Consider the following 25,280-nt stretch of genomic DNA (forward strand, 5'->3'; position numbering starts at 1 on the left):
GATTACATTTAAAACGCTATATTCAAATGTGCACTGAGGTAGAAATACACGAGCATGACCTCAAAGTACTGAAGTAAGTTCCTGTGGGAGAAACTGGTACTTGTTTTTTAAGAGATTTTTTAATGTCATGCTGCTTTACCTCTCACATATCTGTTTTTTATGTTAATGTCAGCAAGAACTGCCAAGATTTACACAAGATTAAATAATTAGATATTTCTAAAGCTGACTTATATCATGTATTCATAGCCTCTAAAACACTGGTATCAAACAAAAGGCCTGGGGGTCAAAATGAGCCCGCCAAAAACTCGGCCCACTGGATGGCGTTGGAAAATGTGAGAGAAGACATAACTTTATGTACTTTTAAATGTATTTTAAATGTAAATTTGACAGCTTTTTTTGGCTATGCCCCACCACAGTAATTAAGTAATAACTAAACATTAAATACCAGAGAAGTTCCTGTTTTTTCACCAGTGATTGAAGAAATTTCAGTTTTTCTACACTGGGTACACAAACAAAAAAATGTGAGCTACCACAATTTTTTTCTATAATTTTACACATCAATTTCTTATAATTTAGATTTTCAGATTTTTTTCACTCACTACAGCACTATTTCTATATCATGTGGGAAATCTAGGACACGCTGTTGGAACTGCACTTCTAGCTTTGGGATTACATGCGTAGGTAAATGTCTTTATGCAGACAGGATGGGAAGATTCACTTAAGATCAAATTTATGTAGTCTTCAATATAAAATGTGTTTCCCTGCTCTAAAGCATCCTACTTGGAAATGGAGTGAAAAGTTGATATAAAATAAGACAAAGAGGAAATATTCAAATGTTCAAGAATATTAAATCCAAAAACTGTACTTCTCACAGTTCTTGTGCTTCCCAGTGCTCAGTAAGAAGCCATGTAGGGTACTTTTGCAGATCCCATGTAGGATGGGTGCCCCTTTATTTCCAGTCGTCCTAACTTACATAGTAACTGGAAACTCCTTTTATCCAACCTCCCACACTATTCAAGTTGTTGCGTTATGCCAGGGGTGGGAAACTCCAGGCCTCAAGGGTCAGTGTCCTTCAGGTTTAGATGTGTCCTTGATCCAACACAGCTGATTTAAATGGCTAAATGACCTCCTCAACATGTCTTGAAGTTCTCCAGTGGCCTGGTAATGAACTCATCATTTAATTCAGGTGTGTTGACCCAGGGTGACATCTAAAACCTGCAGGACACCGGCCCTCGAGGCCTGGAGTTGCCCACACCTGTGTTATGCGGTACACGTGTAGTTACGTTTCTCAGGAGGTGCACATCAGGTTACATAGAAGGTTGTGGCGTATGGTTAAAATGGGGCAACAGTGCAAATTACAACGTTAAAGCCAAACTGCCCAGCTGCTGAAGCTTTGGTGTTGTCAGTGTTGTCGGGCTCAGCTGAAATGTCAAATTGATCTTTTCACTTTTAAAAGCAGGTTGACTAGCACACTCAAGAAGCTGCGTGGCAGGCATGTCAAGTTGGGTATCTGCACAGAGGATGCGACTCTGATTTCCCCGGACCAGCCTGTCTGTGTGTGTGTGCTTTTTCAATATCTAGCAATCTCATTATGGGTATCATATGCCCTCATCTGGCTGAAATTGCCTTTGAGCATAGTCCCTCCCCTACTGGACCTGTCTCCTCCCCCTGAACCCCCCCCCCACACACACACACACACACACACACACACACTACCCCTGACCCCACCCCACCCCCACCCCAAACAGGATTTGAAGGCAAGAAGAAAGAGACAGGGAGGGGGCCACATCCGAGAGAGAAACAAAAAAACGTGACTAGGCACCCAAAGCGTCCTGTTATGCAACAACTGACCTACTAACATACATTCAGAGACACACACACACGGAGGGAGAGCGAGAGAGCGAAAGAGAGAGAGAGAGAGAGAGTTGGAGGGAGGGAGGAATTGGAGCAAACATGACATGAGGAGTGCGCTCAAAACAAGGCACTGTGTTCTCACTCTCGCATATACCTGCACTAATCGGGAGAGCTGGTGTTTTCAAAGTGGCAAACGGCGTGTGTGTGTGACAGAGAGAGGGAGATACTGTAAGGAGAGAGAGACAGAGCCAGCAAAGCGGACTGTTGGGCAGGAGCCGGACTGTGTGTGGATCCTGTCGCTTTTAAAGCAAAAAGGTAAGTTGTTGTTATTGACTGGTGCATACATGCCCAATACATGTATGTGTGTGTGGATCAGAGCATATATATATATATATATATATTCTTGAGTTGCTTTTTTCCTCTGAGCAGCTGGTCGCCGCGTTTACAATTTGTTTTGGTGCCTGGATGTGTTCGCCTCAATGTCAAGGCGAGGCTGTACCCCGCCTCCTTGAGAGTGTATGGAGCTATATGAGGATCTGTGTCAGAGAGAGGAAGCGGATGGGAGGAAGTCGGTGTGGGGGACCGGGGGGGATCGGGGGGGATCGGGGGGCTTTGCAAAAAGATTATGGGATTCCTTCAGAAAGAAAGAAAAAAAAGGTGCGGCTGCTTGGTGGAAGCAGGGGCAGGTGAGTGCGGACAGCCCGCCGTGGAGCGGAGTTGTAGGCAGGGTCAACGCATCCGCTTCTTAGCGCGCATGCCCAAATTGAATATTCATGGTTTGTTGTGGTGCTTTTAGGAGCCAATCTGCTGTGCTTAACCCGCACACCTGCTTTCGTAACACACGTGGCTCACGTAATTGTTATTTAACCTGAATACATGGTGCAGTTATATCATATTTAATAACAGTTATTATTACCAGACCTATAAATAGGCTGATAATAATAAATATATAGGCTAATACTTGATATTAATGGGAACTCCACCAGATTATACACCCTTCTTTTTGGTCTTATAATAATAATAATAATAATAATAATAATAATAATAATAATAAATTATTATTCACAATAATTATTATTGTTGTTGTTGTTGTTTTTGCAAAAGCTGCGTGAATAAGAGTCGGGTTTACGTGCTGCGGGGCTCTGGAGCAGCTACAAATCTGTCCTCGCTTTCTTTTGGGTTAGTAGGCTAGTCCGTGCAGACAGCTGGAAAAATCCCATGCAGGCTCCGAGGACACACTTCTCTCTGTCACGTGTAGCAGCTCTTTGTAAAGGTTAACGCGGCTGTGCAGCCCTCCTTAACCCTTTAGTGGCCCGTAGGCTCGTATTAGTCTGAAGCAAGCACAATACAAACCGGAGCACACCGACACGCGTGATCGAGGCATGATCGCGTGGATACGCACGGACGCTCGGCTCTGCTTGTCTCTCCTTTGTTTACAACCCCGGCTCGGACTGATGGGAGCCAGCGTGGATCGCGTTTGAGGAATGGTGAAGTTCACGGGCTCCGATGAGTGCAGCCGAGTGCGAGGTGAGGCGCGCGTGTATGTATGTGTGTGTGTGGATCAGAACATCTGGATCAAATGTGGGTCAGATGTTTCTTGGTGTTCCTCAGTAGCTCGGCAGACAGCTACAATAGACGCGTGCTTATTTTTCGTAAATATGGCAGCGCGTGGAAAGCTTGTCGAGTTTCGCTTGGAAGGCGATTTTGAGGCGGTGGGTAAATTTTGCGGCAGAGTTGGGATACACGCTTTTCCTAAGATAACCGAGAATCCGCTGTGCACGAACACGATTTGTTAGACGGTCCAACAAAGGAGGAATGTGGGGGGACATGTTTCTCTGACTGGGCTGCTCACTGGCTCAGATTTATTTATTTCTGGGTCTTCCGTGGGTCCGCCTGGTGTAAATACGCATCAGGATATTATAACGTTGAACATGAGCCGCGCTTCACCGCAGGTCAGCACCGGCTGAAGCCGCAACATTCCTCAACTAGAGCGGGGGCTGAATTCAGGCACTAGTAACTCTACGGCTAGTAACAAGTAACTCTACGGCTTGGGTTTGTTTTGAAAGTCACCTTGGCTTCATCTCCCCAAACAGCTTTGTGCGGTTTACACAGCACGTGGGCATCGTACCCGTTGTTCTCTTCCAGATCTCCGCTCCAGCAGCGTGCGGGTGTTTTTACACACCGCATGGTATAAACAGCAGATTTAGAAAGAGAAACAAAAATGATTTCAGGTTTTTGCTGTGGGTCGGCTTCCCCGTCCTCAGCGGAGCGATGCGTTCCTTAAAGGGATTTCACGCAGTTTGGGGGTCACGCTGTGGCCACAGTGTATATGCGGTGTGTTAAACAAAGGTTCCAGGTTGCATAATAAATTAATTAAATAACAAATGGATTAAAGAAAGGGGCAGATTATGCAATCTGCGGAAGCTCGTAGTCTGCGGCGAAGCAGCGCTGCGCTTTGCTGCGCAGAGGTCGCTGCCAATTGGTTGGCGCACACACTGGGTCTCTATGCCAGCTAAGAATGTAGGTCACATCTGTCCTGGGGTGGGTGGAGAGGAGGGGATGAGGCGCACCACTGCCGCTGACGAGGAAGGCAGAATCAGAACACCACCAAAATAAATCCTCGCCCCGCCGTAACAAAGAAACGAGGCGGTCATGCAGAAATAGAAAAGTGGCACTGCGAGCAGCTTCATTTTAACACGTGTACATTTTTGAAAAGAGGAAGAAAGAAAGAAACAAAAAAACTTTCATGTCATTCCACGACTATTGCATCATTGCATTGCGCGACTGAGCCAACTCCCTCTTTTAATCTAGTTCTGAAAAAATAAAACAGATAAAACCTTTCTTTATCCAGCCTAAATAGAGTTCATGGTCAGGAGTATGGCGTGGTTTCCATGCTGTCCTACTTTGCGGCCTCTCGGCTTTCTCGGGGTTTCCTGGCACATGTAAGATGATAAAAGATGAGGGTTTGTGCTTTGTTATTGTGCTGCGGTTTGGATCCAGCACAGAGGCGAATTACAGCATTTAGTAGGCCAATGGAGCACATGTGACTGGTGCAACACATGGACTGAGTCCCTCTGCTTTCTTTTTCTTTTTTTCCTTTTGGAGAGAGGCTGAGTATCCAGAGTGATATGGCCTGTGTTCATGGAACAAGCTTACAGAGCACTCTGCCTTGCCTTGATGGCATGCTGTCCAAGCCTTTATATAAAGTTAACACACACACCCCCCCCCCCCCCCCCAAAAAAAAAAAGACTTGTAGCCCAGTGACACCCCCCCCCCCCTCCCCCCAGGGGCACTGCACCATGTGCCTTAAATTGCATTTTTCCTAAGGGTGAGTGGCTGGTTGGGGGGGTTGGACAGCGGTTTCATCATTTGCCTTTTCTCTGAAGCATGTGCACCCCCGACCCATGTGCACACACCCTTCTCCTTTTATGTCAGACCTGCAACCCATTTCCTGAAGTGCTCCACAGAAACACGTGTGCTGGCTTTTGAACTGACTTCACTATTTCCAAAGCTCACTGCCACATTTAGACTCTTGCGGTTCGGCCCCTGTGGTTGTGCGGGCGGGGGCGACTTGGATTCTTTTACCGTGCTATCATTCCACAAGTGCCACAGAAACCTGGCAGTGACTTGTGGAGACTAGATGATAGACTGGAAAGAGCGGTCTAGGTTGAGGAACTGTGTGCAGAGGTTAGGCAGTGTGGTTCAAACGCATGCAAAATGAAACACTTTGCGCTTCGTTCTTGGCGGCGATGCCTTTGTGGGTTTTAAAGCATCTTTGGAGATGTGAAATCTATTGTTTCTTTCTGATGGCGCACACATGAAACGTAACGCAGGCTCAGTAGTGAAAGAAGAGCATCAACACCTTCTGCTATGATTCATGCTCATTCACACAGCCTGAATATTTGAAGGTGCAAAAGAGGGAGAGACAAATAAAAAGGAAAAAAAGCACGAGCCTCCACTGTGAGTTAATTAAACAGAGGAGTTAATTCATGCGTCTGGCTCGTCCTGACTGTAGACGAGATGTGGAATAATGTTCACGTGACGTCAGTCGACCCTCCTTTTGTTACGGAACATGGTTTTCTCACCATCTGCTTCGGGTCGTGTCAAGCCACTGGTCCAGAAACATTGAGACAAAGTCCAATATGATTGGCTAACCCCCTTCTTTCTCCCCCTTTTTGTTGCTATGGGTGATCCTTCTTCTGATGCAATACCAACACTGTCGCAATTGCCACTGTTTACCCCCCCCCCCCCCCCCCCCCCAACACTCACCCACCCCCATCCAGCTACAGTATAATCTCATCTCCATCCCTTTTCTTTGTTTTAACTCTCCCTCACTGATTCCTCTTCGTTTCTTTGTCTTCGCTCCACTTGCTCTCACCTCTGTCTATATTTGCACAATGCTCTCATTTTCCATGCATCCTTCTTTTTTTCTTTTCTTTTTTGTCTTTCTTTTTTGTCAGCCCCTCCCTTGTCTCTTCACCTCTCCACTGCTGGGCTGACCTATATTCCAGCAGGCCGTACAGTTGGAGGCAGCTAAGACGTATTTACAGAGTGCGGTCGGTCCCCAGTTTGTGGGTCAGTGGGACAGGCTGAGAAACAGTTTCTACCCTCGTTCTTGCGTTGCCGTGCCCAGCAGCCACATGTCGGAGGCTCACGAGGACACCCTTAAACCATTCAGCTGAGACTTTCAAATATGGTGTAACTCTAATGTAGCTTTTATTGGATTACTCTGAAAGACAGTTTCAAAAAGCCAAAACTTGTGGCCCTGTTTTATAGTTAGTCTGGTTTCTTCTGTATATGAGAACTAAAAAAAAAGTGGGCTGAAATCCGTGTTTATTGTGAGGAGTTACGTAACAATATGAAATCCACAGGACAAGCAGAGCACAGTCACTGCAAATATCTCACTAGATTATGAAATTACAGATTGTCACAGTGTAACAGCAGCGCTTACGCACTTCAACCTGGAAATGCAGATGATTTGCTGCACTTGGGATGAGATTACCATTCCATTTTCTATGCAACTTGATAAGCTTGACCTCCCGAGTTTTTAGGCGCTTTTCCAATTGGACCAGTTCATTTAAGAGCAGGGAGAATTGTTGCTGTCTGACACCTCTGAAAGAACAAGTCATGCAGAAGAACAACAACTGCATGCGCTGCCTAATTATTTTTGCAACAGGAGTCTGTCAGGTCACATTACAAATCACAAAAGTTGTCAGAAATCACAAATCTCAGTGTGGAAATTGGGGGAGTAACAGATCATTACAATTTGCACAAAAAGTCTGTGCCAATCTATCCAGGCAATACTGAGATGCTTAATGGGATAATTGAACCATTTTGATAGCTCTAGAAAATGTAGGAAATGTGGCCTAGCTGTTGAGATACTTAGCTCCAATCCAAAGTTGTGGACCAACAAACCAACTGACTTTGAACACCACCGAGCCACCGAGCCTTTAAACAGATGGAAGCATTTAGAAGAATTGCTGATTTGCTTAATTCTGCGTAGCCTCAAAATCAGCAGAATTGTACTACTTTGGTATAAAGGTGCACCTGTTCAGCTAATTACTGAGCGCTGAGGTGTTCCTCGCCATGGTCTGACCACCCTCGCATTTTACCCCCAATCAAACGATTCTGTGTTATCCCAGCCTGTGTTTCTGCTTCCCGCCTCCCTTCTTTCCTGGGGCCACTGACCTATATTTATCAAAGCCCCACCTCCCAGCTGCCCCCCACACCTCCATATCTCTCTTCAGCTTTTTTATCCTTGACCTGCATTAACGATGCCTTTGTCTGCCTTATCTGCTCACTCTGCATCATCGATTTGGCACTGAGTTGTTTCGGAAAAGAATGCTGTCACATTCCTGTGCGGATGAACCAAGGCGGGGGGTAGCAGTGTTTGTGGATGGGGTTTCTCAGTGGAGAGCCAGTCTGGTGTGTGTGTCAGGGAACCCCACGGCTCTGAGACTGACTCACTGTTTGCTCTGTCTGGCCCACATATTCATCTGGCAAAACAAAAAAAGAGCTAATCCTTAAACAGTTTAGTTTTCATGCTCTCAACATGTCCCAGACTGATGCAATTTCTGTGTTTTTATTTCATGTGTGTGTGCCTGCCTCGATTGCGATATACTTCTATTTAATTTACAAGGCTTTAGTTTTGCCCTCAGCCGCCTACATAAAACCTTATTAGCTCAGACCTTGCGACATTTTAGCATGCAGCGTTGAACAAGTGTGTTTTTTAAATCCTGGGTGTTGAAACAAAACAGGATCATCAGCCTGGCGATGAACCCACTGCTCACATTGCATCACAAAAGTCAACATGACCGGGCCGGGGGTCATAGGTTCCAGACGGATCGGATCAATAGCAAGGCCGAAAGGTCAGACAGTGAGGTCTAGCATCTATTCACTGGTTGCCAGGGGCGACACACTCAGTAAAGGCCAGACATCCCAACAGCAGAGGAAAGCTTTTCTGTTATAGACATGTATTTATTATATTATTTTGCATGCCAAAAGAAGCTGGAAAATGATAAAAAAAAAAAAAAAAAGTTCAAATAACTGTAGTTCTGATGTGAGGCTGCAGGATGGAACAGCAGCAGTCAGCAGTGGATTAACAAATGTTTTTTTTTTCTGTTTTTTATCTCTGCAGGCTTTCATCTTGCAGTCAACTGCAGAGAGAACAGAGAAAGACGGAGGGAGGGAGAGCGGCGCTCCCCAAGAGACTGACACGCTGAGGTAGACAGGCCGACCTACATCCTGCTGTTTACGTGGAGATCTGGGACACCTCCTTGCCAGTTTAGCTCCGTGTGCTCTATGCTAAACCTTTAACAACCAACTAAAGCAAGAATTTGGGAAGAAAAAGAGGGAACTAAAGGACTGATCTGAACTGCTTTGGGTCTGTAGTACTCCGAGGAGCTCGGACACTGAATTGATAACCCTTCAAGTGGATAAATGTGGGTTGCTAATGCTGAGCTACAGTTGTTCTTTATCTTTTTGGCTAATTTGGACACTTGACTGTTTACCTGGCATAAGTATACCACATCTACAATAACTAGACCCAGAGCCTTGGGAGACCAGTTGTTTTCATCACTACCCCAACCTCTCCCCACCCCCACCTTTAACCTCTGGCCTAATTCTTCACTCAGTTCACCCAGCAACATTTCAAACTGGCTGCCTCTCGACAAAAATGGAAAATCTAACATCGGCTCTCAAAACGTTAAACAAAAACTCAGGGAATAACCTAAACTGCCTTGAGACCTTCAGCGGTTATGAAGAGTCTCTGCCTTCTATCCAAGGGACTCCAACTCGTATGGGGCGTCTCATCAAACCCAAGCCCAACATGACCTGCAGGCGAAAGCGGGAGTTCATTTCCGATGAGAAAAAGGACGCCTCCTACTGGGAGAAGCGCCGTAAAAACAACGAGGCCGCCAAGCGCTCCCGGGAGAAGCGGCGTCTCAATGATATGGTTCTGGAGAACCGCGTCATTGCACTGAACGATGAGAATGTGAGGCTCAAGACAGAGCTGCTCCAGCTGAAGCTGCGCTTCGGCTTAATAAGCACTGCCTCCTACATTGAAAAGAGTCAACAAATCAGTGCGGGTAGCAACGCAGGAAATGGAGGTTCCTCCTCCTCCTCAACTCAGTACTACTCCAGTGGTTACTCTAGTGGTTCTCAGGTGATGGTGAACTCTGACTCCTCTGAAACGGAGCAGTCGGGACGCAGTGAAGGCCACAGGCAGCTGGTGAAATACTCTCCACGTGGTTCCCTCTCTGACATGTCTGACGGCTCCTCCAGAGACAGCCCAGAGCCAATCCCCTTTGAGATCAAGCAGGAAGGTGACAGGCTGGAGATGGACATCGCCAACGGCACCACCACCCAGATCATGTTTAACATCCACCGTGGACTGGCCTCTGTGCCCACCCACCACCAGATCCAGCAGCATTCTCAGGAGTTAGAGGCTACATATCACAGCCAAGAGCAGCAGCAGCACCACCTTCACCAACAGCCCCAACCCCATCAGGAGCCCGTTACCTCTATCAACACTGTCAGCCAGGCCGCCTCTCATCCGCCTGCTGCCCAGAGGAGCGTCATTCTGTACGGTGCCAGCAGTGCCTCTTATCCCGTGGACTCCTTGACCAGGACGCAGGATGCCGAGCTGCTGAACGTGCAGAAGCAGGGCAGCACCGGCAGCCAAGTGTGTGCTAGCCAACAGCCCATTACAGAGAGCTCCACGGAAACAGTGGCCGAGGTGACGAAGCAGCTTGAGAGGAAGACATTAGATTCCCCTCCGTATGAGCTCTCAGACTGCCGTAATGAGGCTAGAGAGAGACAGGTGTACCGTGTTTGCCAACTCCCCCAGCAGCAACTGCAGCAGGAGCAGCATCAGGAGAGCGATTCATCTGCGGAGCTCCACCACAAACAAGTGGAGGGTGTCAGCCACTCACACTTGTACCACCATCTCCAGCAGCCTCACTCATACCTCAGCACACAAGACGAGGAGCCACCTGTTCTTACTTATGAGGGCGGGCCCAGGCATGAGGCTTATTACCAAGGCCAATCAACCTCCTCTTGTAAGGAGGCCACATCCAGTGAAGGAGATCCTTGCAGTCCAGAAAAAGAGGCATCCACAGACGACGATGAGCTTCCCTCCTCGTTGTGCTCAGAAATGGGCAGCTTCCACAACCCGCATCTTACCATCCACCAACCTGCCTCGCCTCTGCCCTCCTCCCAGGGCCCTCAGGCTCAGTGCTGGGACCCTCAGGGGGAGGTGAGGGGAACCGCTTTGCCCCACAAACTGAGACTCAAACACCGGGCCATGAGCACCGGCAGCAGCAGCAGTAGCGGCAGCAACTGCTCCGGCCAAGAGTCCCCAACCACCCCTCCCTCCGCTACGCCGCCACCTCTCCCCCAGCATCCCTACTTGTCCCTGACGCCCCCACGAAACATTAAGCAAGAGAGCTCAGGCGGAGGTTGTAAACAGGCGGCCTCAGGGGAGGGGGCCAGGAAGGAAGGTGGAAAAAAGGAGACAGGTGGACGAAGGAACAAGAGGCGCGATTAGGTGACATGGACTTTTAGTTGAAGTCGTTATGACAACTTCAATGACTCAAAGACACAATTTCTCATCGAAGAACTACCCTGCCATCATGCCTTTTGCCCTATGATTGACTCACCCCTTTTCAGCCCTCGGGACAGGAAACTTAGCTTTTCTACTCCACTCCCACCCAACGAGGCTGATCATCTTGTAGGGCTGTATTATATTTGTATATATTGTACAGAGTTGTAATTTCTTACATCCTCTCCATACTTACAGATGCACTTTTGTTTATGTGATGAGAAGAGGAATGGAACTGTCCACTTTTTCTACTTTTGTCATCCAACAATATACAGTTGAGTACATCAGTGAAAGCACATTTTGATAACAAAAACACAAATAAAGAATGTAGAAAAATAAACGCTTCAGGCTTTATCAGTGCTAAAATTTTGGTACATATCCGACTGTAGAGGAGCATACACGTGTATGGCTATCTGCCTTAATTAAAATCAAATGCAAACATATACTGGGGACATTCCCTCGACCAAAGAAGCACCAACAATACTATCAATAAGAAGTTCCATACCTCTTCCCAGACCCTACCTCTACCACCCCATGCTTTCCCCAGTCATCTCCATTATTTCTCAAAAGATCACCATCACCTTTATTTTTTAAGCACTTGGTTTGTATAGTACTGTGATATATGAATATATGTATCTATTTTAAACATATATTTTACAAAACAAATTTGAATACAAATTGAACCAAAAAAACAAAAAACAAAACAAAAAAAACTGCAACAAATCTTTGGAGGATTCTGAAAGCGACCCTCCTGTCTCGAATCGACTCTCTTCATTGTCTACTGTGGCTACAGGACCCATTCGATTTGAATCACCTCTCACTTGATTGTTGAGCTTTAGCATTAATCGGTTAGTTAATGCCTAGTTTACACTTAAACGGCCGTCCATTTTGGAGCGCCAACAGCACTGAATGGAGAACGTGTTGTTCCCTGAGGCAAAGGCCTCGTTAAAAAAAGAAAAAAGAATCTTTGAATTTTCTTACCTTTAACCAGCCTTTAAATATTCGGTGGACTTCACCAGCTGCAGGCTATGAGCCTTTAGTTCATTTGAGCTTTATCGACCATATCTTCTTCTTGTTGTTACCATTCACTGGCCCAGTGTATTTATTTCCCCTCCCTTCACACGCCCATCACTGTAGAAAAAGCCCACAGGAACATAGATGGAGAATGTGTACAGCTCTTTTTAGATGCATACTGCAGCCTTGATTTTGAACTTTCACGTCAGACATGGGACGCTTGGGAGGCATGAACGAAAGCAGGAGGAATTAAGTCACATTCTTATGAAACACACTACAGTGCACTGAGTCTCAAAGTTCCTCTTGTGGAAACACCTAAGAAAAGAGCCCTCCACAACTACTGTTTACTTTTATTGTCATGAAAAAGTGGTTTTGTAGTGTGACCAAGCATGGCCCCTATGGCTCGCATTCAACATGCGTAACTGAGTTAATACAGCTCATAAGCTGACGCTACAGCGAAGTTCTCTAACTCTTCGATCGAGTAAACAATTCTGAAATGAACGAAGAGAGGGCACTTCCCTTGTTTCCCATTTTTCTCCGTTGTTCATTATCAGGGGTTATTCGTGGTAGTTCTGCTACTGGGCAGTGCTGAATTGCCTTCACTGGATTCTAGTTTTTAAAAGAAAAAAGTCTATGTACCATGTTTGGCTTTTTGGTGCTTGTGTATAAATGTAAAGTTTCCCCTCCCCGCCCTCAAACAACACTGTAACGTTTGTTTCATTGGTTTTTATATCCTGTTTTGTTTTGTTTTGTTTTATAGTCAAGAGGTGATGTTCTGTTTTCCTCTATACTGTGTCTTTTTTCCTACTGACTGTGATGACATGTATTTGCCTCATTACGCTCCCCCCACCCTTTTCAGTGTGTATTAATCAGTAATGTTTGTGGTTTTGCTGATGGTTTTAATGAAAAAGACAAGGACAAAAAAAAAGAAAAGAAAAAAGGCAAAGATAGTGTGGTGTGTAGAGATGGGTGGTGGTTGGTCTGGTTGGTCATTACCATCGCTTCCTTTTGACATATGTAAAGACACTAATGTTCATTGTGGAAGATGGGAGCATTTCAAGAAAACTCAAATAAAAAAGAAATAATGTTGACCCGTCAACATATCAAGAAAAATTCTTGTTTGTCCTTGTTTGTGTTTTGGTGGCTTAATGCAATCGCACCTACATTGATGCTACGTGCACGTTCATATCCACCTTATCCACTGACTTTTACAGCCCGCTGCACACGGCTGACACTGAAGTGAGCAGTCGTTTGGATCTGTGTACGACTCTTGGCTGGCAGTGTACAAAAACACAGTCTGTAGGCACCATATCCAAGCTGGCAGCCTAGTTTCTGCTATCAACTGAGATGATGATCCATGAACCTTATGCAAGAGTCATCTCTATTTTACTTGTTAAGCACCTTGGCATACCCTTGGTTTTTAAGTGTGCTTTATAAATAAAGTTTATTATTATTATTATTATCAGTTAGGTAATAATTACTCAGTGATTGGCATAAGAGAGTGAGTCACAATGAGAACGCAAACATGTTAAATTAGAGCAATTTTTCTTGTGTTTCTTGAAGTTTATAAAGGTTCTTCCTATAAAGATCCTTCTTGCTGTTCTCAAAAAGTTTAGCAGGAACACCCTGTTTTCACTAAGCAGAGATAGCCTTGTACTTAGCTAAATGTCCCCACTTGCTCTTTTTTGGCATCCGAGACCAATCTGCAGAGAGAGGAGCGTCGCACTAACACACTGACACACTTTGCCTGGTGGCGCCAGAAAACTCGTCTGATGTAACACTGGCCTACTTCTACACAGACACCCAAGCTCATTGCATGAAATAACCACTAAACATTACACTTGTGCGTGCGTTCTTCTGATTACGGCTTCTCTGGCGGCTTATGACTCGTGCTTTCAACCTCTGATTTCTCTCCACGTGACGTTGAGGGCTTTTAAAATGAAACAAAAATATCAACTCTATCCCACTCTTGACGTGAAACGTTCAGCCAAAAGGTTAAGGGATCGCTTTAGATTTGCAACAACTTAAACAGGTGTGCCCCACATAACGTCGGTGAATATTTATAGCAGAGGAGCAACACAGACCGGACTGAACAGCATCTGACCTGTGAGAGTCAGCGCTGTGTGATGCAGAGGACAAAGCCAGGGCAGAGCCAGTCTGAGCCTCTGACTGCTGCCACCAGCTCAACTGTCCTGCCAACCTCCTGATCAAGTCCCAGTGCGTTTATTGTATTAAAACAGAAAATGCTGCTGTGTAATCCTGTCTAAGTCCGCATTCAGACTCACGGGCTATACGGAGCCCCATTTAAACACAAAGCGAGTGTTAGCCGGAGTTCAGCACTAGTATTTGGATTCTATATTCAGGGATCGATCACTAGACTGCCCTTTGGCTCAGGTGTCACATGCAGAAACTGTCTGGATCATTTCTTTCCCACCCTCCTTTAAAGCAAAATGGGTCATTTTCATAATAACATAAAGGGCAAAGGGAGGAGCAACACTGGGGGGAGTTAACCCAGTAGGCTAACTTGATCTAAGCCTCCAAACAAAGCACCTCTTTAAGGCTGACACATCAGTGCCTTTCACAGTGCACTGTCACACACACACACACACACACACACACACACACACACACACACACACACACACACACACACACACACACACACACCAGTGCCCAAGAGCACACATGTACGAAAAGAAAAAGAAGTATACAAAGTATCATCTCATAGGATTTTGGCTCTTACAGGGCATTCCTTATAATAGCCAGCCTACCCAGCACCCATAGGATCATTCCAAGGTGACACTCCCTGTGAGAATAACAGAGCTCAGGCAGCATTTTTTTTGCTGCGTCTCTTATTTTCCTGATTTGACTTGAATGGCTGCACCACCAGAGCCTGCATAAACAGGTCAGGAAAGTAGGTCAGTGTGCGTAACAACGGAAAAGAGAGGAGAATGAGACTGAAACACAGGGAGAGAGGGAGACACAGAGAGAGGGAGATGAGTGGGGGGTGCTGATAGATGGATCGATCAAGGTTAAGGCTCCATCCGTGTCATTCTTGTTTGTCTGTGGCAGCAGAGATACTCTTGACAAACAAAGCAGAAACAGGGCTCTCGTGTTACCTGGCTCCCCTTCTCAGTCTGGGGTAAAAGGGTTAGTGGAGCAGGAAAGGCAGTGGGAGGAGTAAAAGAGGCATGTGAGCACAGAGCAGAAGGGAATGGGAGGGGGGTGCCTCAAGGTTCTTAAAATTGTAAGGTAAAGACCCTACAATAATAAAGAGAAAACCCCAACGATCAGATGGCACCCTATAAGCCAGCAAGCACTCGGTGACAGCGGTAAGGAAGAACTCCCTTTTAACAGGAAGAAACCTCAGACAGAACCGAGCTCAGGGAGGGGCGGCCATCTACTGTGACTGGTTTGTGCTGACGGGAGAAAGATGGGAAGTGGTATACAAGAAATTTGTAACACATCTTCAGGTAAGACGACTGAAGAAGCCCCGGTCTGCACACTGTAAATCAACAGAAGCCCATTTTCCTCCATTTGTCATTGGGGGCAGTTATGACTCTTTGCAAATGTTCTTCAGTTTCTACATAAACACACACGTCCATATAAGCATACATTACATGTGCTCATGCAAACACAGAGTGTATATATTCAGAATTCGCACAATAGCACAGTGCTGTTGACCTAATTAGTCAGTCAGAACCCTAAAGGCACATTTCTCAAGTCTAGGTTCTTATTACAGAGTCTGTTACACTAACTCTATGACACATGGTGGTTACATAAAGACAACAAAACACTGCTTTGAAGTGTTTCTTCGGGGGAAAAAGACCCCACATTTATTTGAGGCCGTTAAAAGAGCAAGTAAAGACCAAAACCCTTTTTTTCTTGCATAACTAACTCATAGCCTGTGGCACAGTTCACATCTCATCCATGTTATACAGATTCATTAGCCCTAGAAAGCACAAGTGAGTAGGGTATAAAGAAGGAGCAGCATACACAGGGTATGACAAGGAGCTTACATATATTCATCACAAGCATGAATGCCAGGATAACTTCGGGCTTTTAATGGTTTCATCAAAGTATTCAGTCAAAACAGCGACTTGACGTAATCTAGAAATAATAAGCACAGGTTAGATAAGTTAACTAAACCAGGACAGTTCACATTACATCTCAGTCATTACTGACTGAAAAGAGCAACCAGCAATTGCACTGTCCTAGATTGAATGTCAATCGTTGTGGCAAAGTCTATAAGTTATGTGTGCAACACCCTCAGCTTCTAGGCAGCTACTATGATCCCAAGCCAACTGCCTGGTGGGGGGCAACCTGTCACCAAACCAATCTCAATGTCTCACTCGGACTGGCTGAAAACAGTATCGTACAGATTGGAGGTCTTGATCCAAACAGTTGCTAACTTTTTGTTTTATGATTATATTTCTATATTAATGCAAAGCTGCTGAGTGCCTGTCTTTTTTTGGAGTTAAATGCCATGAGGAGGCAACTATATCACTATCTGTGGAGGAATTTCTAATTCTTTATATCAAATCTACAACGTCCTGGCTGGACTCTGAATAGAAGTTATGAATGTGAATCTCTGCGAATGCACTGGCAGCAGATTTGCAAATTTTTCCTAGTTTGTCTCCAGTTAATCATTGAATTACCAGAAACAGATTGCATGTAACTGGCAAACTGATTGCTGACTGATTCTCTCTTTATCGCAGTTTCATTGCTTCCTTGATATGCTAAACTCTCAGATGGCAACTGACTGTCAATGGATGCAGAATTGGTCCCTGTCTTTGAAGCTGTCATTTCCAAAGACAATTGGCTTGGAAGTTCATTGCACACAATGCTGTGATCTCCGACTACTGTTTTCACTAGTGTGGCTGTAGTACCATCCCAATTGTGAGTTAGGGTAATCAGAGCCACCAATGTGGCAGTCGCTCTGCTGAAGCAGTTAAAAATGCTGCACAGCAGAGTTGTTAGTTTGGGGCAGCAACCTTCTTATATTATATTATAGGTCATGTTGCATTTAGATGGTTTTTCTCTCATATTATCAGACTTTATTATATGAGCCCAACACTTTTGAGTACTTTTTTTTTCTTGGCAATGAATGTGGAGCACATAATGGAAACACATAACAACTTCAAAGTTTCTAGGCCAGCCTGACTTTCCTGCTATCAGTATTAGCCAACAGTCCTCGGCACCCACCCCTGCTCATGTGAGATCATAAATGTCACATTCTCGTGTCTAACAAGCTGTTACAGGAAAACGAGAGCCGGGACAGTTTCATGTAAAAGTTGTGTTGCAATCCATTCAGACATCAGAAAGAAACTATTAATGTGTATATGAATGCTTTACATTCTTGCATTACCATTACCATTACCATTACTTCAGCTGTTTAGAAATTAGGTGAAGTTTTTAAAAAGCTTTTTTACATTTGCAAACACGTTTTTCACATTGAGAGACGAAGATGAAGCATTTCATGTGCAGTTGTGCATCCACATTCAGACTGGTTTGAAGCGGCTGGTGGAGTGAATAGAGTCGGGACAGGGAGTGGTCTGGCCTTGATTTAGCTCTGAGCTGACTGGGTCATACACACACACACACACACACACACACACACACACACACACACACACTCATAAAGAAATTTCTGTTGATCTGCAGCCTCAGCCTCTGCTTAAACGTGAGAATTAAAAGCATTTCATAAAAAATACCACAGACCTTTTAAAAAATGTATTCTAATTGATACCTTTTGTTTCAGAGCTTTACAAATGTAATATAATTTTACCGGCCCATGAGAACAGAAAATAACCCATCTAACATGAAAAAATTACATCTAGAAAAGCCATTTTAGTAAAAATTCCAGCCCTAGTTGCGGTCCTAGTTTCCCTCAGTGTGAATAAAATCCTACAAAAGACACACCAATTACATGTCGCCACCTACACCTGCAGTGCAGCGGGCTCCCCATTACTAGTCCTCCCCCTTAGCAAAGCAGAATGCAAATGCAGCAGTGAGCGTGCTCCTAGCTGGCACGCAGCAACCGACCTGGCTGAGAGTGTTATCTGCAACACCAGGTTCTGCCAGCTCATATTAGACAGAACGAGAGGAACTGGGAGAAAGAAACGGCAGGTGTGCACGCATGAATTCACAACAGCCAGAGTCAGAGTAAAAGAGCTTGGCTGGGATTCAGAGAATGAATGATGACGGAGGCCTGCAGGGCTCAGACAGGGAGTGGGAAAACATTGCAGGGAGTAAAACAAAGAGCTTGCTGTGTCATTTGCCCCACAGGCTTTCTTCCTGAAAGGCCGCGAGGACAGCAAATAACTGCAGCTGGAGGAAAAAAAAGAGAGAAAAAAGAAAAATCAGCTTAGTATGCCCGCTCCGCTGCAGCCCCACCTAAACAACACAAGCAGCACCCACACACACCTGCATTTCCTTGGTAAAACCATGGGTTAACTTACAGAAGTCATAAACGGTAGGTGTGACACAAATACCACAAATTGTGCTGTTTGTGCATTCATCACAGCTTTAGGCACACCCGCACTGCAGCTCTCCACACACTCACTGCAGCCCAATGTGGCCCAATGAGACACTTTCTCAGGGGGAGATGCCTGGTCTCATACAGCGGGAACACAAAGGGACTTTGAGCACAAAGTGTCAGAGAGTTCACAGTGTATCAGTTCTTTCTCTGTGTAATAGTAAAGCTTTCAGTATATTTTTAAGAACCTTCAAAGTCTGGTGCACAGAGGCCAAACGTTTTAGCCTCTGTGCACCACCCCAGTGGATTTGAAATCAACAGTCATGATGTGAAGCCTTCCAACTTTAACTCTTTTACAAAAGTGTTGCATTAACTGTTGAGGAATTACAGCCATTTTCATACATGACCCTCAAAAGTTAATGAACAATTGACTGACAAGAAGTGTTGTGGCCAGGTTGAGGCCTAAAGTTAATAAATGATCTGGAGCTGATCTCAAGTGTTTAACTTGCATCTATTATCGTTTCACTGAAACTCTCAATATGACATCCAAGGAGATACTGACGCAAGTGAGGGAAGTTATCAACAGACTGAAAACAAAATACTTAATAAACCTCCGTAATTTTAGGAGTGACAACATCCCACAATGATTTCCGTGGTTAAGAAAAAAAACTTTGCAGCAAGGTCTGAATGGAAATACAGAAGCTTTACAACAAGGTGAAAACCACTTGTTACACTCAAGAACAGGAAGTGCAGATCTAAAGGAGCCTGCATGTTTCTGAAAAATAATAGGTAGACGGATGAAACCCAGATGAACTAGTACCAGAGTGAAGCGGGCTAGTGTTTATTGATGGTGTGACTGCTGAACAAAGCAGCAGGATAAACTAGGGCAAAAGTCAACTAGACTTAAGGTGTCACTGATTCAAAAGATTTTAATCTTAAAAGTATTTTTTTTAAAACAAACATTGTTTTTAACAACAAAACAACAAAAGTTGAGCCTCTTTTCTATCATCAGTTTCACAATAATTTTATAACGATGATGTGAGGCTGAATGGATGTTTCAGATATGGTTTCATTGGGTACTCTGTGGTACACTGGAGCAGTTAAGTGCCTGAAAAGGAATGTGTTTACATAGTGGGACAGTAAGAAGTCATAAAATGATTACAAAACTCTACTACAGAAAACTGAGTGGTTGTAAACATGACTGAGATAAGTGTGCTGCTCCTAAAGGGGGACGGACATACAGAAACAGGAGTGATAAACGAAGCCGCACTCACCTCATCTAAATGTTGACTGGATGCTGTGAAAGCTTTTATGACGCACACCACGATTAATCTTTTTTTACTGGTAATGCGTGATGAGTATTACAGTTCTAAGGAAGTGCGCAGAGCTAAATGCCAAAAACATGTTTGTGTATTATCAAGACAAAAAGACAAGAGGAAAAAAAGTCTTTCCTTGAGCTTACTGCACATTTCAAAACCACACTGGTGGAGATAAAATCTTGTGTTGTTCTGTTGTGTTTTTGTGTTTTATCACACACTGAATGCCGTATTTTGTTTTGTTTTCATTTTAGCTATGAAATCTGCATTCACATCAATATTGTGGTGTAGGTTGAATTGCACTGGGGAAGGTATTACACAATACTAGGAATGCCTGTAGTTATAGTTGAGTAACATACAGCTGCATGTGTGTTACTGTGGGTTTGGGCAGGGTGAGCGTGCAATGTTTGTTTTGATTTTATAAGGCTCAGTCAGGGGGGACCCAGGACAGTGCTGTGTGTATAGCTGTGTCCGTGTATGTGCGTGGGTGTGGGTGGGTGTAAGAGAGGGGAGGGTTCGTTCGTGGCAAATTACCCTAAACTTTCCTCTGTTCTTGTTTTCAATTCCCCATCCAGGGCTAAAAATTAGGTCAGCGGTCACATGTTGTGTGTGCAAGCCAAAAAAGCAACGAGAGACGGAAAAAAAGAAAGGAAAAGAAAAGCAGAGACATTCTTAACCTTCTTAACAGATACCTCTTTGGCAGTCTGTAGCTCAGCTTTAAATTTATCCACTAGCTTCAGATTTTTTGAGGTCAAAGCTTCACGGGCCAAAACAAAGACGGGTTTTCTCTCCCTAGAGCTCAACGGAAATGTGAGTTGACCGTGTGCTATACTTACTGTTGACTTTGGAGGGGATCCAGGCTCGGTGACCTTGTGGAAAGTCACAGTCACAGGTGCCGGAGTGCATGCGCGCGGCCTAAATGCCTGACACGAGCGTCTGCTGATAGGAGTGGCAGGAACGAGGAAACAATGAGCCAAACATTAAGTGTCACAGAGATAAAGGATCCTGCTTGGCAATCTCACAATAAAGTCAGTGTTTATGTTCGGCTCATGTTGTGGTTCAAATTGGAGCGCGCTGACTTGACTGCTAAGTTGTGATGGGTGTGAGCAGTTTCCTGAAAAAAGCATGCAGGAATGAAAACATATAACACTGCATCAACTGCCCACGTACGCATACAGACGACAAACATTCGGTGGCATCTGTAATATAATTTTAGTCAGTCTGACAGAAGACAATGAGATTAATCTTTAAATAAATATTAACATAATTACCGTATTTCCCGGACTACAAAGCGCACCTGTATATTAGCCGCACAAGCTAAAATCAGGGGAAAATCCTGTTTTGTACATACATTAGCCGCACCTGACCAAAAGCCGCAGGTGTTTCAATGTTGACTTATCATATGTAAGAGAATATGCACAAAGGGAATTGTCAGGAAAGAGATGGCTGTTTGGAGACATCACTTTTATTAATATTTTGAAAAACAAGTTATGGGTACATATTTGCACATGTAGTACATAACAATAACCTACAGCACACCAGAACAATAGATTCGGCCTACCTTTTAGGCTCAGGTGCAGTGACACAGCTTTAACAAGAAGAAAAGTCAGTCATTCACCACCATCTTTCTCTTCTTCCTGCGCACTAAAACCACCAAAGTCCTCTTCTCCAGTGTCGGATACAAACAGGCTCATGATGGCTTCGTCATCCACTCTTCTTCTCTCCTTCGTTGTCACTTTCAAAACCAAAGAAATCCTCATTGTCAGTGTCAGAGTCGAACAGCCTCAGAAGGGCCGTGGCGGTGTCCTCCTCTCCATCATGCAGCAGTCCAGCCCTTCAAAATCCGTTGGTGATCGTGGATGTTTTCACACTTTTCCACGCTGTCAGAATCCACCGGTGGAGTTGGGCATAACTTGCTTTTTGGGCATAACTTGCAAGTTTATCGCCGCTCATCATCCACGACTCCCGCTGAACGCGTAGCGCTACTTTGAAGTTTGTTTTTCGCGCTACTTCGTACGGCACTACGTTGCCTGGCGGACGGACATGTGACTAACATACCACTCTTGAACCCCGATCCTTCCGCCAGGCAACGTAGTGCCGTACAACAGCGGAACACACAAAACAAATCGTCTTACGATATGACAAAAATCACGGACAATCCATAGAAAAGCCGCACCTGACTAAAAGCCGCAGGGTTCAAAGCTTGTGCAAAAAGTAGCGGCTTATAGCCCGACATTTACGGTATACTTAATTAAATAACTATATTTAATGGCCAGTGTCTGATCTGAAAGCTTTCATGGAAGAAAAAGAAAACTGGAGACTGTTTTGTGGAGCGATTAGATCATCTTCAGCGTCACCGAGTACAAAAGTATTATCTGTTTAAACATTCAGTCACATTTGTTAGTACTGCCACCTCAGACAAAACATTACTAAAGGGACATTGTGAAACCTTTGCTTACAACATAGGTGCTTTGACTTGAAACCGCAGCCATGTGTTTTAAACCTATCAAAAACATTATGAACGCCAACGTTTGGTACAGTTCAAATGAGAACCTCGGTGATCATTTATAGCTTTATTTAGGATTTAATAGCTATTTAAAATCAGGCAACACAAGCCCGCTAAAATTAAATAAATAAATAAAACTGGGTTGACTCCTGTTGAATGGTTAACTGCATAAATGTGCATATACAGTATAAACTATCTGTATTTGGCATCTTGTCTCTAACACTGTCACTCCCCAAAGGAAACGCTTGCATGTCAGGAAGTTGGAAGCTACCAGCAAAAAACTGGCAGAGTTAAAAGTCACTTTTGAAACGGACGATTTATTATAGCTGCAGAACACAGTTTAGATTTTAGATTCTAGCCCTTGAGCTCATCGCTCCCCACAGGTATGCTATGAGATATAAAGCTGTGGAGTGATACGTCAACACAGGGTCTCCTTTGACCCTACGGGTGAAGAGGTTGAAACAACAGGGGGTGATGCAAGCAGACACAGCAGTGGGAAATTTTGCAGCTTAAATGGAGCGCCAAACTGGGTGGGTGTGTTTGCTTTATGACATAAGGAGAGCGAGGCATGTTATGTGTATTATGCAATGTTCAACACAGCTCGAGTTGCCTGCCTGAACTAGCCTGCAGGCTTCTAAAGATCTATTTTTTTAGGTCACATTTATTAATGCCAGCCAAAGGGTGTAACATGCAGAGTGATCACACAATCCCAAGAGTTCCCTCACTGGCCTCTAAACTTATTAATAAGTTCACCGATGGAGCCACCGTGATAACTATTGAAATCCCTTATAGTCTTAGTGTTCATTCATCTTTATGTGTGTGTCCATGTTAACTAATTTCTTGTTGTTGTTCCACTCCACTATCCAATCAGAAACAAGCTGTCCGTTTTCACTAGATAAAATAGTTATTTTACCTTTTGTCACACTCAAGAAACGAAAAAAGAGTTAACATACAACAGTCTGCACAGCTGCAATCAACCCCCGAGTCGTACTGAGGTGGAAACTGAGTTCTGGCACTAATATAGGATGGATAGGAGCGTCACAATATGCCACTTTAGTCAAAAGCTTCAGGCATGCTATATTTGAAAGCCTCTTTATCATTACTGTCTGAAAACAGGCCAGGAAACGGGCCATTATTATTATCTTCAAATGTAAATCTCATTGAAACACATTACGAGCTAAAAGGCTTTTACAAGCTTCCATCTGGTCTAATGTTATGTCTTTTGATGCCTGACAGCAAACAGTCTGAAGCAAAAATAGATATTAGTCAGTGAGTCCTTTGTGGGTACACAGCACACGAGCCAGCTCGCTGGAAGCAGACGGGCAAAATGTAGGTCAGCTCCACCCTCTTTCTTCAACACGGCCCCACCTTGTTTTTTACCCTTCGACGAAATAAGATTTCAAGCAGTGGAGCCTCACATGAACCCCGGGCAAAGCAACGGAAAATGTGGGGTAAAAGTGAAATGGTGGGTGGATGGGGTGGGGGCTGTTAATCCAGAGCAAAGAGAGACTCCAGCAAACAAGGGCATGCTAAAAATTCAGATTTGGCACTCCGAAAATTGTTTCCCCTCCTCCTCCTCCTTTTTTTTTCCCTCCTGGAAATATCTGCCTAGCTCCAAGAACTCTGACCATATACAGCAGCCTGTGGGATCAAAAATCAACAGACTAAACTGCAGTCACGTGTCTCAGCTGGCTTTGATTCAGCCCCACGAGCTGACTGCAGGAATGTCATGTCTGTGCAGTGACCCCTGTTAGAAGTGACCGCTATCTATCAGCAGGTTAAATTCATTTTCCACAGTGTTACTGCATGGCCGTCAGTGTGCGTGTTTGGACCACAAACAAAGCCACCTTTTAAGGAAGAAACAAAGGTGGTATTTGATCTCTGAGCTCGAAAAACAAAACAGACAGAAAAAGAGATGAAGGAGTAATTTATATTGTCTCCTGAGGCGGAAATGTGAGTACGGAGTTGGGGGTCATGTAGCAGCTGACTGCATGGCTGTGGATGGGTGACTACAGCCTTCCGTTATGAGTCTGCTGGTTGGGGCAGTGTGTCACATGCTGGGCAAAGCACACTTTCTCTCCTTCACACCACTGACAGATGCAGTGCTGTGGTCGTTAGAGGGTGGATGACTGAGACGTGGATTTTACATACCGAGGGAAGCTAAATCACAGGTTATGCATCACCAACTGAGCAGTTATGAAAATATTAAGTGGGAGGGAAATGTTTCTGAGGTAATGCTGATGAGTCAACTTCTTTAAGGTGGTGGCATGCTTTGAAACCTTATGTGAAACTGACTAGATCTGAAGACTTCCTATATTCTTTCTTATATCCATACATCACAGAGACACGATAATAACGGGGCTGCACACTGCCCCAAGTCAACATGAAACGTGAGTAAAAAGAAAATGAATCATATAAAGAGAGCAGTGACACAAGGGCGGCAAACAGCAGCGGGGGGGTCGGCATGACTGCGGTTTGCAGATATGGTACTGAAGATAAACCTCAGAGAAGGGTTTCCATGTGAGATAACTAAAATTTGATCTGAAAGCAGAAAGGCAAAACAGCATTCTGGGGCCTCTTACACAAGTCGGAGCAAAAAAGCAACTTCTGTTTTAGACTGACGGCACGGAAACGAGCTCTGCTCCACCGAGGCCTTTGAATGGAAAACAAGAGATCAGAAATACAAACAGACGCTAGAAAGCAAAGGGTTGTTTACGCGGCGTGTGACTGGTGGGACAGCGAAACAGGTCAGCCGATGAAGCATTACGTGTTTTTTTCTACAGGGTATAATTAAATTCCCATGCACAGACACGCTGACGTCCATCCAGAGACTCAAACCCAAGTTTTGCTCACGTTGTCCGCTTTCTTCTTGCATTGTTGACACGCATCCACTCTCGCCGCTCCAGAGGGGGTTGCGATGCAACTGATGCTTCTTTACACGTGCAAAAACACCAAATCTATTTCCTTATCCAGTTCCAAATGGGAAAAATCTTTGGTCTAAAGCAGAAAATG

The 25,280-nt window shown here is 44.6% G+C and overlaps 2 protein-coding genes across 3 annotated transcripts in view; one reads left to right on the forward strand and one right to left on the reverse strand.

Moving 5' to 3' along the window:
• Positions 1–21,998, reverse strand: part of plppr2a (phospholipid phosphatase related 2a) — a 203,943-nt gene extending 181,945 nt beyond the window's left edge. Inside the window, exon 1 of the mRNA XM_085403148.1 lies at positions 21,324–21,998. The gene's annotated coding sequence lies outside the window, so the exon portion shown is untranslated. The remainder of the gene's footprint in view (positions 1–21,323) is intronic.
• On the forward strand, positions 1,848–13,071 carry nfil3-2 (nuclear factor, interleukin 3 regulated, member 2). 2 transcript variants are annotated; one of them, XM_085403146.1, is made up of 2 exons: positions 1,848–2,169; positions 8,492–13,071. In XM_085403146.1, exon 2 carries the CDS (start codon positions 9,029–9,031, stop codon positions 10,898–10,900), a length of 1,872 nt encoding a protein of 623 aa, XP_085259272.1. In that variant the 5' UTR covers positions 1,848–2,169; positions 8,492–9,028; the 3' UTR covers positions 10,901–13,071. The 2 variants fall into 2 exon arrangements, with proteins under 2 accessions (XP_085259272.1, XP_085259271.1); XM_085403145.1 differs by lacking the exon at positions 1,848–2,169 and adding an exon at positions 3,001–3,381.
• Positions 21,999–25,280: the final 3,282 nt, after the last annotated feature.

The sequence above is a fragment of the Rhamphochromis longiceps genome, linkage group LG4 (assembly GCF_057381845.1).
Source record: "Rhamphochromis longiceps isolate RC_006_pf linkage group LG4, R_longiceps_female_GT1.1, whole genome shotgun sequence".
In the NCBI taxonomy this organism is placed as follows: Eukaryota; Metazoa; Chordata; class Actinopteri; order Cichliformes; family Cichlidae; genus Rhamphochromis; species Rhamphochromis longiceps.